At 42.8% G+C, this 18,962-nt stretch overlaps 1 protein-coding gene across 2 annotated transcripts in view; it reads left to right on the top strand.

Moving 5' to 3' along the window:
• Positions 1–2,114: 2,114 nt before the first annotated feature.
• Positions 2,115–18,962, top strand: part of LOC136454288 (calcium-transporting ATPase 3, endoplasmic reticulum-type-like) — a 30,480-nt gene continuing 13,632 nt past the window's right edge. Inside the window, exons 1-24 of one of the 2 annotated variants that reach the window (XM_066454833.1) lie at positions 2,115–2,383; positions 2,483–2,533; positions 2,636–2,669; positions 3,600–3,617; positions 4,428–4,498; positions 4,577–4,651; positions 5,091–5,136; positions 6,246–6,305; positions 6,406–6,486; positions 6,965–7,050; positions 9,809–9,910; positions 10,111–10,164; positions 10,532–10,633; positions 13,631–13,689; positions 13,814–13,958; positions 14,140–14,247; positions 14,806–14,958; positions 15,065–15,169; positions 16,032–16,228; positions 16,580–16,691; positions 16,840–16,938; positions 17,005–17,150; positions 18,049–18,106; positions 18,418–18,510. In XM_066454833.1, the coding sequence (XP_066310930.1) occupies positions 2,351–2,383; positions 2,483–2,533; positions 2,636–2,669; positions 3,600–3,617; positions 4,428–4,498; positions 4,577–4,651; positions 5,091–5,136; positions 6,246–6,305; positions 6,406–6,486; positions 6,965–7,050; positions 9,809–9,910; positions 10,111–10,164; positions 10,532–10,633; positions 13,631–13,689; positions 13,814–13,958; positions 14,140–14,247; positions 14,806–14,958; positions 15,065–15,169; positions 16,032–16,228; positions 16,580–16,691; positions 16,840–16,938; positions 17,005–17,150; positions 18,049–18,106; positions 18,418–18,510 (2,088 nt within the window). In that variant the 5' untranslated portion in view covers positions 2,115–2,350. Of the gene's footprint in view, positions 2,384–2,482; positions 2,534–2,635; positions 2,670–3,599; positions 3,618–4,361; positions 4,499–4,576; positions 4,652–5,090; positions 5,137–6,245; positions 6,306–6,405; positions 6,487–6,964; positions 7,051–9,808; positions 9,911–10,110; positions 10,165–10,531; positions 10,634–13,630; positions 13,690–13,813; positions 13,959–14,139; positions 14,248–14,805; positions 14,959–15,064; positions 15,170–16,031; positions 16,229–16,579; positions 16,692–16,839; positions 16,939–17,004; positions 17,151–18,048; positions 18,107–18,417; positions 18,511–18,962 lie in introns of both variants that reach the window. The other variant, XM_066454776.1, reaches the window with a different exon arrangement.

The following is an 18,962-nucleotide window of genomic DNA, read 5'->3' as shown; positions in this document are numbered from 1 at the left end:
CGCGATGCACGCCACATGGCCCCTGCTTCAAATGCTGATTGCCCGATCTCAACGGTCATCAGTGCACTTAAGTTGTGACCAGACGCTCTACAGTGTAGGACCGGACACATGACCCCAGCGTCCGGTCACTTCCAGTAAAGTTCCAGTCGCGACCGGACGCGTTCGATTATAAGCGAACGGACACAGACAAGCTAGAGTCCGGGCGTTTCAAAAGAGCTTCCCGAACCTCTGTTTAGCGACCGGACACGTCCGCTCCTGTATGACCTGGCGCAGCACCTGAGTCCGGTCATTCTCCAACTGCCACGCGTCACTGCTGTTCCTCACGCTACCACGTCAGCGTACGTCAGTACTGACCGAACGTAGGTCCTGAGCGTCCGGTCACTCTTCGTGCCAGCGTCCGGTCACGAGACCGAGACCGCGCGCTCACAGCTGCTTCTGACCGGACGCAGTGTCAGAGTCCGGTCACTGTGTGACCAGCGTTCGGTACACTCCGCTGGTGAAGTTTCGAACCCTTGCTCCTAAGTGCTAAACACAATGTGTATCACCTTTGTGCATGTGTGTTAGCATATTTTCACAAATATTTTTAAGGGTGTTAGCACTCCACTAGATCCTAAATGCATATGCAATGAGTTAGAGCATCTAGTGGCACTTTGATAACCGTATTTCGATACGAGTTTCACCCCTCTTAATAGTACGGCTATCGAACCTAAATGTGATCACACTCGCTAAGTGTCTTGATCACCGAAACGAAATGGCTCCTACCACTTATACCTTTGCCTTAAGCCTTTTATTTTTCTCTTTCTTCTTTTCAAGTCCAAGCACTTGATCATCACCATGGCATCACCATCATCATGTCATGATCTTCGTTTGCTTCACCACTTAGAATGTGCTACCTATCTCATGATCACTTTGATAAACTAGGTTAGCACTTAGGGTTTCATCAATTTACCAAAACCAAACTAGAGCTTTCACCCTCGCGTATCCATGGTGGAGGTCTGTCCACCCTTGCCGCTTGGCTCCTTTCCTTCTGTCATCTCGAGGCTTGGTCGACCTTCGGGCCCCCTACCTGGTCACGCAAACAGGACACAGATGAGCAGAGAAACCCTCGCCGTGGAGGTTACTGTCCGCGACGAGGGAAGCTAGGAAGCCCAGCGCCGGGTCGAGGGCTAGGGGGGAGCGGTGCCGAGGGTACCTCCCCCAACAGGAACACAAAGTTCACGTATGTGATGCATAGTTGATGAGAAAGAGCGAGAGGTAGAGTGAGAATAGGATGCATGGAACTAAACATTGCTGGTACCTTCTGAGTTTCTGACATTAAGGACATATACACGATCATGTATCTCGCTATGTTTATGAGTCAAGGTTGCTAAATTATTATCAAATTTAGATGATTTTTTTTGCAAGAACAAATTTGATATACATAGAAAAACCCACTACCACTTAAGGGCGCGGAGCTAATGATATTAGGTCGTTGTCCTCCTTAGTTTGGAGGGCCTTCTAACATTTACAGTCCTGATTAACTCTCTCATAGTCTTTAATGACTTAAAATATAAAACCAACATAAAAGGAACTAGGCGGTTTTTCAATAAACAAATATACATCAAAATTTGACTCGAACAGAACTCAATCTTTAGGTGGTTGGGTGCACAACCTCACATCTCATCTAAACAGTTAAGTTATGTTCACTTATTATAACTCTCAGTGGCTATGATTTAACACATTCAAGTACTGTCACGAGTTCATCTATCGCCCCCGGCTGTCCTTTTTCTGGTGTCACTATTTGTAGATATATAAAACAAGATCTCGATAAAGAATGTTGTTACGCTTTAGGACGATGAGATCAAATTACAACGTATTTTACGCATGAACTTGTGTCGTCTTAGCAATAAATAAAGTAAAATTCTACACAATTGGTGTACTAGTATGTTTCAGTTCGTACCCTGCTAAACTTGAGCTTTTCCGAGCGCAAGCATTGGACTCGGACGGGTCGCTTCTCGCTTGCTTCTCACTCCACTTCTCACGTGCCACACGCTGCACCCGCGGTCGCGCCGCACCTGCTGCGTCTGCTCCGCACAAAAAGGTTAGCGAGCACAGACGCGACCGACGCCACGCGTGCCGCCCCCGATCATAAAAAAACCCCAGTCCCCAGCCGATGGGCGGCGTTCTCCGGGATCCTGTACGGGCGTGACCGTTGCCAAACACCACAGCCAAACGCCGCAGACGCGATGGCTTTGTAGTTGTAGGCTTGTAGCCGCACCTCTTCTCCCTTCTCCGGCTCGCGCGCTACCTTCCTCTCTAGCACAGCCTTCCCTCCCCGGCGCCCCAGAGGCCGCGGCGGCGCCGGCCGCCCATGGAGGACGCCTACGCCAAGTCCGTCGCCGAGGTAACGAGCGCCTCCCGACTTCAATCCCGTCGTGCGTTCGTTTGACCTCCACCCCGCCGCCGCCGCCTCTCACGGATCTGGCCTCCCCGCTTCTCGCAGGTGCTCGAGGCGTTTGGCGTGGATCAAACCAAGGGCCTCTCTGACTCGCAGGTACTGAACTGAAGCGTTTCCCTATGTGAATTTCAGCTTGCGTACTGGTAATAATGTGGTGGGGGTGGGGTTGCGCTTATTCATTTTTGGTTCCGAACGCAGGTGGAGCAGAATGCGAGGCTCTACGGCAAAAACGGTGAGGCTATTTGTCTTTTCTACACGTGTAGATTACTCCCTTTTCTTCTGATATATGGTTTGGCTGGTTACAGCGTCAAACATAAAAACTTGAACATTGTCAGTATAGCATTAGATGTACAGTACTCGAGTCACTATGTTAATGCTTTTACCGTTTTAGTTAAGTCATATCTATTACTAAAGATGAAATGCTATGCTATGCATTGGAGTTTGGAACTGAACTGGGAGAGTGCTTTTAGTTTATACTGCACGCAGACTGTTTTTTCAGGCGAAAGAGTGTCTTGTTGATAAATTGCTTTTCATGAACCAGTGGACCTATGAAATTCATGCTCACCATGTTCGTCCATATGAGAGTTTGGTCGTTAATGCAAAGCAAACCAGTTATATACTCTCTTGTTTTTTGTAGAATCCGTGGCTCATCACTATTTAGTGCTGTAGTGACTAGTGGTTAACGTCATCTAAACTCAGATAATTTCTAGATATGGAAGCTAGTTCACTGGACCTAGCTGAGGGGAGGCTATTTGTGATAAAATCACTCTACCATTTCTCACCTCACCTGATGTTTGGATAAGTTGACAGAAAAAAAGGTGGAGGTAGTGTCACAGTTCATAAGCATTAACAGTTCTGTTATATGAATCAAATAAAGCTGCTACTGTTAGGACAACATTATGAAATGCGTCAAATTTTTTTGGTCTTGGGCCATGTTTTTTATGCTGATCTAACATAACTACAGCCTTACATGCTTTTAATCTAGTTGGAGTCCCCAGCTATTTGTCAGTTCAAAGTTTCAATTGGAGTGTGTTTTGGAAGTTAGCGTGTTCATGGACAATTACCTTTTGCATTGCAGCATTATTCTAAGTTTGGATTCTTACATTTTTGCTGATGACTATCTGATTTGTCTTTGTTGTTTTCATGCATGGACTATCTCCAGTGCTTCCCCAAGAAGAAAGTAAGCTATAGCACCCACTTTTGTTTTGTGTGTCTTGCAGTTGCAGTACAATACATAATACCTTTTTGAACCCACCTGACAGTTTTACTCCCAAGTCCCATATTTTTTGTTACCATTGGGATATAATGTTAATGAGCTTCTCTACCAAGAATCCGGACGTACCATTTTCTATCATCTTTGAGAGAATGAAGTTAACTCTAATTAATTGATGTGCGCTTGTGTACTCTTTGTAGGAAGATACATCATAGCTCTACGAAGTTACTTAAACAAGTTCCTTCCTGTTATTTGTTTGGGCTGCTTGCTGTTGGGATACAACAACAACAATAGAGCTTTGTTGCTGTTTTTGTATCCCCAATGCAAACAACACTGAGCAATTACATATGAAACTTATTCAGCTAATGTGGTGCTATTGCTATTTTTCTTTGCATTCTATTTACAAATATACCTTTCATTACACGTTAGCTGCATTCTACTTACGAGTATAATTACCTTCCTGCTTTGTCATCTTTTCTCATTTGATAATCACATGCTCTTGTATGTATGAGGCACATATGTTATTTCTGGGATATGCGTCTTTTTATAACTTCATTTAATTAAGACAAACTTTTGAGGCCACCCTTATTTTTGTACACCCTACATTTTTTTATTCTTTTTCTTTTTTCTGATTGTGCTTTGAACTAGCAATTTCCAATTTCATATGCGCTTTACTGTTCATATTTTTTTGATATGGGAAATCGTACCCAGGTACTGCATTTTGGAAGTTAGTTTTGAAGCAGTTTGATGATTTACTCGTCAAAATATTGATAGCAGCTGCTGTGATCTCGTTCCTTTTGGCCCGAATGAATGGTGAAACTGGATTATCAGCATTTTTGGAACCTTCGGTAAATTGGATACATCCCATTGGTTGAAAATGACCTGCAGCCAACAAATGACCTGGCACTTTGATGTTTGCACTGCAGGTTATCTTTATGATACTAGCAGCAAATGCAGCTGTGGGTGTGATTACAGAAACGAATGCTGAAAAAGCTCTCGAGGTTCTCACTTCTAAACAATGCCCCTAATGTTGTGTTTAGCTCTGAGGATATCGTTCCTGCTGTATGATTGTTTATTTCCTGGCACATATTACAAGATAGTTTGTACAAATGAGAATGATCAATATATCAGCAGAAACAGAGATATATTAAATATAGGTGGAACTATGAGGTGATCTAGAACCTACTTCCCTTTTTTGGCCACCTGGGTGTGTTTTTTATAGTTTTTTTGGCACTGGGAGCTATAGGCAGAACAGTTTGGTCCTAATTATTAATGTCCTATGCTTATTGCCGCATAACTGATTCTTGTATGCATGCTATATCTCAACACCACATGCTACAATTTGTTAATCACCTTTCGTAGTATTCTTTAACTCTAATTTAGCTTGCAATGGGAACTTTTTCCACCATCCATGATGACTTATTTTTACCAAATCTGTAGGAGCTTCGTGCTTATCAAGCTGATATTGCAACGGTGTTGCGCAATGGTAAGAACTAAGAAGCTTTAGCGATTGATTATTGAATTTCATTTGCTAATTCTTGTAAGCTTTGTCAACACTATCTATCCACTTGGTCTCAAAATCATATTTTGATTGGATAAGTCCAGGGGCCAATTACCATATTGCTCTGCTTGTGCCATCAAAACTAAGGCCCCGTTTGATTCCAAGCGGATGTTATGGATCTGGATAAAAAAATCTCAGAATCCTAGAATCCCATCCAAACAGGCTAGATTCTATTGGATTTTAACATACAGACACAGAATCCAATGAACACACTAGACTTTTTTAATCCATATTTTTAGAATCCACCGGGATTCAAACAGCACCTAAGTTTTAAGAGTCTTGACCAACAAATGTCGTAAAATATTTGTTCCCTGAACCCAGTTTTTTCTAAACTAAACTATCAGTCATGTTATTTTTAGAGAAAAGGTTCCCACAGCATTTATGTCATCCATGTTCAGCTTATTCTTGGGCACACTTGCCAACATCAAAACACAGTGCTCTCAAGAGCAAGCACTTCACCATTGACACAACACAACTATATAGTTCTATTCTCCAGGTTACTGCAGCCACCCCCCAGAACCTGATAATCCTTATTTGGTTGCTCCAAAACATCACTTGCTACTTTCTGCTCTCCCTTCAGGTCCTACAGCTCCATAGGCCATTCTCGACATGCCATTCAATTGAACTTGCCTTGTAGTTGTCTCCTGCCACAGAAAAGACAGGACATATCTTCTACTTTCGTCTAATAGCTAATTTATCTCTAGTAGCAGCTTATTATTAGCCAGGAACCAAAGATATACATGCACTAGAGGATGTACCATTATCTTCGACAACAGGAGTGTAAAGTGGTAGCAACCCTCTAAAGCTAATCACTGCATATAGACTATACAGAGTATTTTCCTTTACAATCACAGTTCCAGATATAGCATCACCATCAGTCAAAACAATGCTCTCTGCTATACTAGCTAGTTCATACTACATAAACAACAAATGATTTGAGTCAATTCTTCTAAAATCCAGTCTAAAATTATTTGTCTTGTATGTTTTGTTAGATGTTTAGCTGATTAGCACATTTATCAATGTTAATCCTGTAGGTTGCTTTTCTATACTTCCAGCAACAGAACTTGTCCCTGGAGATATAGTTGAAGTAGCAGGTACTGTCAATTGCTCATCTGATGTTTTTTCTTTTAGTACTATGATTAGCATTTTCCTGATGTTGTTTGGTTGGTGCTTGTTTTCCCTTTTGTGGATAAGTTGGTTGCAAAGTTCCGGCTGACATGAGAATGGTTGAAATGTTAAGTCACCAATTGCGTGTTGATCAAGCAATTCTTACAGGTACTCCTTTTGTTTTCTTGTGCCATCCATTCATTCATCCTAAAATGAATTCTGAAGCTTTATAGTTTAATAGCATAACAATACTTGTGAATAAGGCCATTCTATTTTAGCATTCATAAAATGTTCTTTCACTGTTTGGTTTTAAAAAGTAGTATCAACCATTTGCTCCGATAGACATTTTATGGTAAGATTTAGGGGAAAAATACTTTGACTAAATTACCCACCACTTTAAACATTTTTCTTGAACATTTCCAGTTTAGCAATAGCTTCATTATAAAAAAAAACATGGCTATTTGCCATATGTCATAGAGTCATTAATTGATCTTCTGGAGCTCCTGGTGAGCAGGTGTAGTTGTTCCTTTTCCTTGATGAACATGTGGTTATAGAGCAATCTGTATGAATTATAAGCTGCACAATAATATACCAGTTACTGAAAATATAGCTTTTTACTACTGTTGTGGATTTGTGGTTTGACTAGGAGAAAGCTGTTCAGTGGCAAAAGAGCTTGAGTCAACTCCAGCAAGAAATGCTGTCTATCAGGACAAAACAAACATTCTCTTTTCGGTAAGCGAACCATACTAGCAGTGTCATTTAATGAGCTTAATTCAATGGAACTGGAACTTAATTTTGATCCATGACATTATAATTGTCACGATTCTTAGTTCTACCACTACTATTCATCTTTTGGAACCATGCCATTAGACTGACTCCAACGGCGTAGGCAAACGGCGACCCAAACCTAAAATTACGTCGTGCACAGTGTTTTGCGTCCCCGAAACACGTTCCAACGGAGCACGCAAAGAAGGCAACCATTTTGCGTAGCGATGGAATCGGAAGGCAAAAAAGCGTCGTCGAGAACAACGACGCAAAACACTGCAGAGAGAGAGGGAGGAGCTCCGCCGACACGCCAGGGCCCTCCATCTCCCCTATCGCCTTGCCGCCGCCAGAGCTTGTGGCCGGCAGTTTGTGCTACTGCGAGGGCGGCGGCGGTCCGACCAGCGGGCTCGGTTCCGGTGTGGCCGCGGCCAGATCCTTGGCCTTGGGGTTTGGATCCACCGCCCCTCTGGCCGGATCTGTGGTCTGCGCTCCTTGGTGGCGCGGCGGCGGTGGCCATGACGCAACGTGGTGGCCGGATCCGGTCCGGTGGAGCCTGCCGGCATCCTTGCAAGTTAGCGGCGTGGTGGGCGATAGCGGTTGCGGGCGGTTCGGCGCTGAGGTGGGCGGTAGCTGCGGGTCCAACGGCGCGGAGGTGCGACGACGGCGGCTCCTTCGGCTCCACCGCGTCCTCCTCCTCGTCGTCCGTGGTGCAAGCCGAGGTGGATGTGGACGGATCCGCGTGCTCGGCAGCTGGATCCGTTCGCCGGTGGCTGGATCTGGTGGTGGCGGCCGAGCTCGCCTCCCTGCAGTACTTCCGGTGACTGGACTCCGCGCGGGTCGCCGGAGGTCGCGTGCAGTCGTGGCTGCCTAGGCCATCTCTTCGCCAAATTTGGTGGTGCTCCGGCTGGATCTGGCGGCGTCATGGTGGTTGGCCCTCGGCTGCATCTGGATGGGCTCCGGTCTGGCGTCGTCGGCGGCTCCGGCCCAGGGCGCCGGGAACGGCGCCGGAGCTTTTGCGTCCGTTGTTGGAAACACGAAGTTTTGGGTGCGCTAGCTTTTCTCTGTGCGTGACCTATACGAACGAATGCGTCCCGTATTTGGATTCACTCCGTTGGAGACAGTCTTACAATATGTAGAAAATTGGATCAATGCCACGTTGTACGTCTGGGATGCAGTTTGACTATCTTTTGGGCTATGTTATTTTCGTATGGATGAAAATACCAGTCTCACTTGCCCTCTTCTTCCTCACGCCACCCTCGCTCTCTTCTTCCTCATGCCACCCTCGAATCTGACCATGATCACAAAATCTCTCTCTCTCTCTCTCTCTCTCTCTCTCTCTCTCTCTCTCTCTCTCTCTCCTCATGGAGGCAGTACGATGCGGAGCGGCTGCCTCGTGGATGAGCATGTCCGCTAGGGACGGAGCTTATCCATATACTCTCGGCTAGTCCGGCATTTTTCCATGGACTCCTCCATGCAGCGCCAGGCCCCCGAACTTGATGATGTCACACACCCGCTCCCATATCCCCACCGCGTCACCGCAGTCCTTGCCGACTTGCGGAACCGCCAAGCCACGCAGTGGCGGAGCTTCACCTTAAAGTTAGGAGGGGCCATTAGTGCTAATCCACATAGATTTTCAACATTTACTGCTCAATAAGCACTGTTACTCTTAAGAAACAATCAAAATCAGGGGTGGCCATGGCCCCCTTTGGTCTCAATGATCCTCCGCCACTGAAGCCACTGTTAAAGTTAACATTGGAGGTGGGTGTGGCCCCTTGCGCACAACTAGATTGGACGAGCTTCGAGCAGCAGCCAATGAAGCCTTGCTTGCGCCGCACACCGACCTCGCTGCACTACCCCTGCTCCTGTGCTCGCCAGCTCCGGAGCCTAGTGTCCACGCTTGATGGCCAGCGGTCCCGCGCGTTGCGCTGTCCCGCTTTCTAGCCTCACTGTGTGTCGGGTCTGGAGCCTTGCCGCGCCCACACTCGCCGGTCACCGGCCCATGCGCTACGCCACCTTGCTTGCTGGCCTCACTGCCACCACATGCCAGTCTCGCTGCGCCGCTGGCTCCGTAGCTTTGCTGAGCTGTGCCTGCACGTCAACCTGGTGCCGCCCCACACGTCACGCTCCCACTTGCTGGTTCTGCTGTTTCGACTGCGCACGAGTTGAAGCCCAGATCTGGAGGCATCTTCGAGGGGCTGTTTGCCTTTGTCATCATGCGAGAGGAGGCGGCGGAGGTGGCACGGGTTATCCCGAGCTCCGGCAGCTGGAGGCTGGACATGGGAGGAGGGACAGGAGGCAGACACTGATCATGAGAGGAGGAGCAGGTAGTGGGGGCTCAGGTGGTAGTGAGGGGGTGACGCATGGGGTCGCACGTCAGTGAGTGGAGGAAGATGGGAGTAGCAGAGGCATTTTGGTCCATATGAGACTATAATTGCTTGTAATGGGCCCAACATTGCCCTAAACTTATAAAGTGGCATATTTCAGGTACATGAAATCTTGTGGTGGCATGATTCCATATAGATTAATAATAATGGTAGAACTCAGAAACATGACGATTGTGACGGCATAGATCAAATTAACCCTAGTTTTTTCTTGAGTTCCTGGTACTTGTGCTGAAATGATCTTTGAATATGCACATTCTAAAACACCTATATTATCTTTTTACTCTTCCAACTTTTGTTGCCTCCTCTGAGAATTCTATGTTTGTGCTGTTGTTGTTTCCCAGGGAACTGTTGTTGTAGCTGGTAGAGCAAGAGCAATCGTTATTGGGGTTGGTTCTAATACTGCAATGGGAAGTATACGTGATGCTATGCTAAGAACAGAGGATGTAAGTACTTGAGCACTTATATTTCTTATCATTTACACCTTCAGTGAGAATTGAACTATGCGATTTAACTTCATTCTAACTTTACCTCTCTTTTATGTTGCAACTAGTATGCCTATTTGTACTTTGATTAATTGTAGCCTCACCCCCTGATTTATATAATGATTATTCTGCTCACAGTTAAAATTCTCACAATATTACAGGAAGCAACACCTTTGAAGAAAAAGCTTGATGAATTTGGCACTTTTTTGGCAAAGGTGATCATGGTCCTTTTAACAAGTTGTGAGTTATTGTTTTTTCCTTCCAAAACTAAGAAATACTATGGCATTGAAATTTAGCACTGAAGTGATCATTGAAACATTTTATGTATCAACTATCGAGAGACTGATGACATTATACAATCCGAGCAGCATTAGTTTAATATTCTTTCCTGGATCTTAATGTTTGACTTATCATTAGAAGCTGCAGTGTCATTACACAATCATATTGTTGATAAATATTATAGTGTCCCAGAGAGAAATGAAATATTTATTCTGTTGAACGTGGGCCCCTGCATTTATTCCAGACAAATTGTGCAGTTCAAATGCCTTTTCAAGCTTCTCCATAATACAATGTTATTTTCAGGTGATAGCAGGGATCTGCATACTTGTTTGGGTTGTGAATATTGGACATTTTCGTGACCCTTCTCATGGTGGCTTTGTTAGGGGTGCCATCCACTATTTTAAGGTATGCTGTTGCACCTATGTTTCAACTTACATTTCTGTAACATTCGATTGGTGTACTATCTTATTTATTAGGTTGAACACTTGAAGTTATGCTGTAAAAGTGTGTGTGTGTGTGTGTGTGTGTCTGCTTCCAGGATACATTATTTGACCATGTTGATCCATTCTTTGGGAATTGGGACCACATTTGCAGTCTAGTTGGTTGCATTGTCTAACTTGACTATAGTTCTCTTCCATGAAAGACAGCTGTTTAGATTCTATAATTCTTTTCACAAATGGACTGAGTTTTCTTGTGTTGTTTGTTCATATTTATTATGTGTTTCTTTTCATTATAATGTTCTCTGGTGGCATGCATAGTGACTTTTTTAGGTAAAAACTCACTCTGACAAACCTTAGCTCTTGAAGTTGGGGTTGACAGGCCTTAGTATATATTAGTGATTGCAAGATGCGTGCAGTATGCCAACTTTTCCTGAGTTACACTGGTTAGACCATTGAAGTCTGGGGGTTGATGAAACCCCTATCACCAGTCCAGGTTCGAAGGCTGGCACAGACTTCTTAAGGGCATAATCAGGGAGATGTCTCTCCCCCCTGGTCGGGTCTAAGATGTGTGGGCTATTAAGGAGAAGAAAGAATGCTATAGACGCTTGTACCATGACAGGAGTGTGGACAACATAGAGAAGTATAAGGTGGCAAAGAAGACTGCAAAGCGAGCTGTAAGTGTGGCAAAGGGTAGAGCGTACGAGGATCTTTACCAACATTTGAGTACGAAGGAATGAGAGAAGGACATTTATAGGATGGCTAAGGTTCGTGAGAGAAAGACAAGGGACTTCAACCAAGTTAAGTGCATTAAGGATGAAAGGGAGCATCTCTTGGTAAAGGAGGATGAGATCCGACATCGATGGCAAGAGTATTTTGACAAATTGTTCAATGGTGAGAATATGGACACAACCTTTCAGTTAGATGACTCTTTTGATGACACCAATAGGCGCTTTGTGCGGAGAATCCAAGAATCTGAGGTCAGAGAGACGTTGAAAAGGATGAAAGGAGGTAAGGCGATGGGACCGGATGGTATCCCAATCGAGGTGTGGAGATGCCTCGGGGACATAGCTATAGTATGGTTAACCAAGCTGTTCAACCATATTTTTCGATCGAACAAGATGCCTGATGAGTGGAGGAGAAGTATATTGGTACCGATCTACAAGAATAAAGGGGATATTCAAAGTTGTACAAATTACCGGGGAATTAAGTTGATGAGCCATACTATGAAGCTATGGGAGAGAGTTATCGAGCATCGCTTGAGAGCAATAACGCGGGTCTCTATGAACCAATTTGGTTTCATGCCCGGAAGGTCAACCATGGAAGCCATTTTCTTAATAAGACAAGTTATGGAGCGGTATAGGGAGAAGAAGAAGGACCTACACATGGTTTTTATTGACTTGGAGAAGGCTTATGATAAAATACCAAGGAATGTTATGTGGTGGGCTTTGGACAAACATAAAGTCCCAACGAAGTACGTTGGGCTCATTAAGGACATGTACAACAATGTTGTGACTAGAGTTCGAACAAGTGATGGAGACACGGATGACTTCTCGATTAGGATAGGACTACATCAAGGGTCAGCTTTGAGCCCTTATTTGTTTGCTTTAGTGATGGATGAGGTCACAAGGGACATACAAGGGGACATCCCTTGGTGTATGCTTTTTGCGGACGATGTAGTGCTAGTTGATGAAAGCCGGACAGGAGTGAATCAGAAACTGGAGTTATGGCGGCAGACTTTGGAGTCCAAAGGTTTTAGACTTAGTAGAGCTAAAACTGAGTATATGAGATGTGACTTCGGCACTACTACTCGGGAGGAGGAAGATGTTAGTTTGGAAGGCCAAGTAGTGCCTAGGAAGGATACCTTTCGATATTTAGGATCAATGCTACAGAGGGACGGGGATATTGATGAAGATGTTAGCCATAGAATCAAAGCAGGGTGGATGAAGTGGCGGCAAGCGTCTGGTGTCCTATATGACAAAAGGGTACCACAGAAGCTATAAGGCAAGTTTTATAGGACGGCGATTAGACCTGCTATGTTGTATGGTGCAGAATGTTGGCCTACGAAAAGACGACATATTCAACAGCTAAGTGTCGCGGAAATGCATATGTTGCGTTGGATTTGCGGTCATACAAGAAGGGATCGAGTTCGGAACGATGATATACGTGAGAGATTAGGGGTAGCGCCAATTGAAGAAAAGCTTGTCCAACACCGGTTGAGATGGTTTGGACATGTGCAACGGAGACCTCCAGATGCACCGGTGCGTAGTGGAATCCTAAGTCAGGATAGTAACGTGAAGAGAGGCAGAGGAAGACTGAAGTTGACTTGGGTAGAGGCAATAAAAGGAGACTTGAAAGGATGGAATATACCCAAAGACTTAGCCTTAGATAGGAGTGCTTGGAAGACAGCTATTCACGTGCCTGAACCTTGATTGCTTCTGTTGGGTTTCAACTCTAGCCTACCCCAACTTGTTTGGGACTTAAAGGCTTTGTTGTTGTTGTTGTTGTTGTAGTGCCTCCAGCTGTGAGGACGCCCACCTGCCCGCAAACCTGGGTACTCTTAAGATTGTGTGAGTACCTCCCAAAAGGGTTCGGTTCTCCCCTCTTAATAAATCCTGGAGGATGTCTTCTCATCATGTTTCTTTGTTTGTTTTTTACTTCATTGTGTAGGTACAACTTATGCTTCTCCAGTTTATTACCAAGTCAACTGACCCTGTCAAAAATCTTCTTCACACCTTTATATTTTTGTGACCATTAAATGCACTACATGTTATGCATCTTCAACAACTTATCACCAGAATTGCTAATAAATAATTCATCACTATAGTACACCATTTTAGTTGATTTTGTAAATTACTGCCGCAACTGTGGGTGTATGGTTATGTGACTCATCCTTACTCATTTGCATTTTGCTCCTAATATTGTTTCTCAAAGCATGTACTCTCTGTTGTTTTTCGCTTGATAGGTAGCTGTTGCTCTTGCTGTCGCGGCTATTCCAGAAGGTCTCCCAGCTGTGGTAACAACGTGAGTTTCCTGTGAAACAATTTCTCGGCTGTCCCAAGATCATGTTTGCTTACATGTGGTGTTGTACTCTATTCCATTCCACATTGAAATAAACCTCATAAATCATTTGTTTGTTTTCTTCTAGGTGCTTAGCTCTTGGTACCAAGAGAATGGCTCGCTTGAATGCCATAGTTAGGTCACTTCCCTCTGTAGAGACATTAGGATGCACAACAGTTATTTGCAGTGACAAAACTGGTACTCTTACAACAAACATGATGTCTGTGTCAAAGGTGATGTGTTTCTCTTTTATTTAGCCGTTTCCATTATGTTATCCTTGTTGCATATACAGGTTCTCAGTATGATATGTAGCTGAAATACAACAGGATCTTTTAATTAAAATTTATTTTCATGGCAGGTTGATATATTCAAATTTATCGCATGGCTTAAAATGTTTTTTTTTTAACATCACAGGTGTGCGTTGTGCGGTCTGTGCACCAGAGACCAATGACTGATGAGTACTCCATTAGTGGAACAACATTTGCTCCTGATGGTTTTATTTATGATGCTGGCGGGTTGCAGGTAAATACCATATTCTTTAGGTTCCAACAATTTCTGGGATTTCTATAGTGCAAAAAATCTCAAAACCTGCATTATTGAATATAAGTTATGTTCTCTTCAATTTAGGGAGAGAAAAATGCTTGCATTTTATAGAAGGTAACGCCTAGCACCTGAAATGGCCCATCACACCCCTCCTGGAGATTTTAGCAGTTTGTTCAGAGAAGTCCAGTTTCATCAAGGAATGATTTTCATTAGGGAAACAGAACAGAGTATGATTGGTAGTGTATTTCATGCCGACAATTGACAAAGCCTTCTACCCGACTACTTGCCAGTGCGAGACACTGAGTTTAGTACAAAGCTTTTTCTCAATCTGTAAACTTTACTTTCTCAGCACAGAGCAGATGGACTGATTCCATTACATGCCCTTTTGGATGTGTACTTGATTTTTTTGGACAGCATGTGAAACACTCCAGCGCTATCGCCATTTGTTACACCACCTATGTTATTACACATGTATAGTTGCAAGTCTCTTTTGGATTTAGGGTTTTAGAACTAATTAAAGACTTTCATCTGTTGCAGTTAGAGTTTCCCCCTCAATCGCCATGTCTCCTCCATCTTGCTATGTGTTCAGCTCTTTGCAATGAGTCCACTCTACAATACAATCCTGATAAAAAATCTTATGAAAAAATTGGAGAGTCCACTGAAGTTGCTCTGCGTGTGCTGGTGGAGAAGGTCAGTTACTGCATATAGATAAACATCTGTGCACTTTTGCTTTCACGGGATTTATGAACTTGATTTAAATTTTAATTTTAATGTTCATTTTGTACATTACTCTTAGGTTGGTCTTCCTGGTTTTGACTCAATGCCTTCAGCCCTCAACATGCTAACTAAGCACGAGCGTGCATCATACTGCAACCGTTATTGGGAAAATCAGTTTAGAAAGGTTATTACCCTCATCTTGTTTGAATTGCTATATTTTTTTTTGTTCTTTTCTCGAACACACACTGCGTATCTTTATATTAAGAAGAAAAACATTGCTATATTTCTTCTGTACTACAAACTTGCTGTATCTGTGATTCCCTTAAAGATCATCATTTGTATTTTCCTATGGGAATATCTTTTGACCATGAACTAATTCTTTCTAGTATATTTAAAAAGTCAGAAAATGTCTCCTTTAGTAAATAGGCAAAATGAAACAAGTTTTGAATGACTTTCTAGTCAGATCGCTATAACTTCATGGTTTTCAAATGCTGCCTGAGAACTTCAGGTTTGATGAATACATTTGGCATCTTAATTGCTCGTCACTCTGCACCTTGGTCACTAGTCCCTACCAAGCAAGCACAGTTCCTCAAATGCATAGACAACTTATGGGATTAGTACAGTAGACCATATGGTGTTACTGACACTGCTCTCATTGTTCATTGTTGTCAAATGCTTTACTATTTTCCACATTATGTCTAATCAACCTTTGTCAGGTAACGGGACTATTTAGATCCTCACTCAGGAATATGGCTGATACTGTATGCAAGGGCCTCTAAAGTCCCAGCAGCGTCAACAGTTGTTCCTCCCATATTCTGGAAGGTTTCAACTGTATCTGCATAAACGTTATCTTGATCAACTCATCCTGTTAACCTTTTATGTCAACTAGTGTAGACATGTGGTTGAATTATTCCATGTTGACAAGTTCATGATCACTTGAATGAGGCTAATCTTTTTTTATACATATAATCAGCCTCTTTTCTTTATATTCTATTTCTTTATATTCATATTTTCAAAATTCATTCTCTATTTTCTGATTTTTTTAGATATCCGTTCTAGAGTTCTCCCGAGACCGCAAAATGATGAGCGTCCTCTGCAGTAGAAAACACCAGGAAATTATGTTTTCAAAAGGTGCACCTGAAAGTATAATGGCCAGATGCACACATATATTGTGCAATGATGATGGTTCTTCAGTACCACTGACTATGGACATTCGTAACGAGTTGGAAGCTAGATTTCAAAGGTTAGCCTTTTTCATATGTTATCTGTCTTAAGGCATGCTTTTATGGAATCTTACTATAATAGTATAATATTGAAATATCCAGCTCATATCAGTGTAATTAGTTTCTTTTTAATAATAATGATACGCAGCTCTCTTTCATGTTCGCGAAAACAAAATATCAACGTAGTTAGTAATACTTCTGACACTTTGGCAAGGGACCTTGATTATTTTCTCCTTGGGTTAAACTTGCTGTTTTGATTGATTGTTCTGTTTTCATGCACTTGTAAACTTTGTTTAGATTGAATACTCTAAAAACATATATTATAGTTTTAGGCTATAGTATAAATATGCTAAATGCTCTCGAAACTCTAGTTTTGCAGGGAAAGACACACTTAGGTGCTTAGCATTAGCATTAAAACGGATGCCAGCTGGTCAACAAAGTATTTCTTATGGTGATGAGTCCAACCTCACATTTATAGGATTGGTATGGTTTATCATTCTCCTGCTTCTTCCTCTCTTCCTTTGTTTTCTGTTACATTTTCTTCTTGTTGTAATGTGGTTTGCCTTTTGTTTCTGTTGTGTATGATAATGATTTAGCCATTGATGAAACCATTCTTTTGGTACTTGTTAAGGTTGGGATGCTTGATCCACCAAGAGAAGAAGTTTGGGATGCTATCCACTCTTGTATGTCTGCGGGGATCCGTGTTATAGTTGTTACTGGGGATAACAAGGTTGGTGAAATCTAGGCTTTTGAGTACTTTTGCTACTGGTGAGAAAATTAATACGCGCTCTTTTAGTCTACAGCAGAATCTCTGTGTCGGCAAATTGGTGCTTTTGAGCACTTGAATGACTTTGCAGGGTATTCCTATACAGCATCAGAATTTGAAGGATTGCCTCCTTTGGAAAGGACAAATGCATTACAAAGGATGGTTCTGTTTTCAAGGTAATTTCATATCATTGTCTTCTAGATAAGTCAGGTCAGCTATTCCTTTGAAAGGTCTTGAGTTGTGAAGCTAAAAGGACAATGTAGAACGTCAGGAATTATTTTGGTGGATGAAAAATGCTTTTGGACACATTGCTCCAGATCATTGCTTAGCTTTTGACTGAGTTTGAATTTTGAAAGCTATAAAAGCTGAGTGCACAATAACATAAGGGTCTTGCTATTTTACCAAACGAGAGCAGTCATGATGGCCAAATTCTTATGCAATCTGGCGCTTGCTGATTGCACATGCATTAGACAAGGGGATGTGTAAATGGTGAAAGATTATCTATGACCACACAAGAGAATAATCTAAAACAAAAATAATAGTGACCTGGTGTCTACAAGGTATGAAATAGATCGGGTTTCTCTTGTTGCTTGTTAGTGATCATATGCCTACGGTACTTCTTGTTTCAAGGAATGAGAACATAGTGTAATTGAAAATTTTCTGGTTAAAAATGGGAACAAGAAGGCTACTTGTACTGTGCATTATAGTTTGCTTACCATTGTCCAGGCTGTGAGAAAATAAATTCTTTTTAATTCAGAATTTCATAATGTTCGAGTGAAGAGGATTTTGTTTCTCAATTTCGACTTCCTAAGGAAAAGATTTTCAATTCTTACTTTGCTGGCCACCATAACATGTCAGAACCGCCTTTGAATATGAAAAATTAGACCTAGCAGCAGCCTCAACACTGGGTTGGATTTGGTTGTTTCTGCACATTAATGACATGGGGCAGTTACTCATAATTGATGTTAAGCTTTGTTTTAAAATAATGTAAATATGATATCACATAGTGATGTTCTCAGTTCTTTACTTTCAATTGTCCTTCACTAACCTGATAATTTATACTGGATGGTGCAGAGTGGAACCTTCCCATAAGAAGATGCTTGTTGAAGCCTTGCAAACACATAATGAAGTGGTAAGCTAACATTTATATACGATACCTATCATCAAACCACCCCGTCGTTCTTCTTTAGTCATCAATGATGGGATCGCAGCATTGTACCTAACAAAAATCGGTGGCATGAGGACACTTCTGTCATTAGGGTTTCTATTAATTATTGCATAGGTCTTTTTATGTAGCTCAGACACTGTTTCTTATTTAACATTATAATTGATATATGCCAAATTTACTTTAATGGCCAATTAATTTATCGCAGTAACGACATGTCAAACTACAACCATTATCCGTTTCCATATACTAAATTGTATTTCATTTTCATGTGCAAGGTTGCTATGACTGGAGATGGTGTCAATGATGCACCTGCACTCAAGAAAGCAGATATAGGAATAGCAATGGGATCAGGAACTGCAGTTGCAAAGGTATTAATAAGAAGTAAAATAAGCACCCCTCCCTCCTCCCCCCCCCCCCCCCTTGGTGTAAAACTGGCTCCTAAGTCGCTAACATGACTAGTGTCGGTGTTTCGAGTTACCATCGACGAGTAAATTTGTATTATTGCGCGTCTGGCTCGGATGGTGTGCTTAGAGGACACGACGTTTATACTGGTTCGGGCAGAAAGTCCCTACGTCCAGTTCGTCGCTGCTGCTCGTGTTACTAGCACTGAAAGTTTGTAGTAGGGGGTACAAACGGGCGAGAGAGGGAAATGATTCCAAGTCTATGATGAAGGGAGTGAACGGGTGCTGAGAGCTCGATCGCTGCTCAGCCGAGTGCTCGTGTCGATCTCGATCGATCGGTTTTTATCGGATCGGGCCCCTCTCAGGGGACGCCCTGCTTTCCCTTTTATAGGCCAAGGGAAAGCATGGGTTACAACGGA

This window comes from Miscanthus floridulus, chromosome 1 (genome assembly GCF_019320115.1).
Source record: "Miscanthus floridulus cultivar M001 chromosome 1, ASM1932011v1, whole genome shotgun sequence".
NCBI classification, from domain to species: domain Eukaryota; kingdom Viridiplantae; phylum Streptophyta; class Magnoliopsida; order Poales; family Poaceae; genus Miscanthus; species Miscanthus floridulus.
Note: the sequence above shows the minus strand (reverse complement) of the source record. Positions and strands in the feature narration are given on the sequence as shown.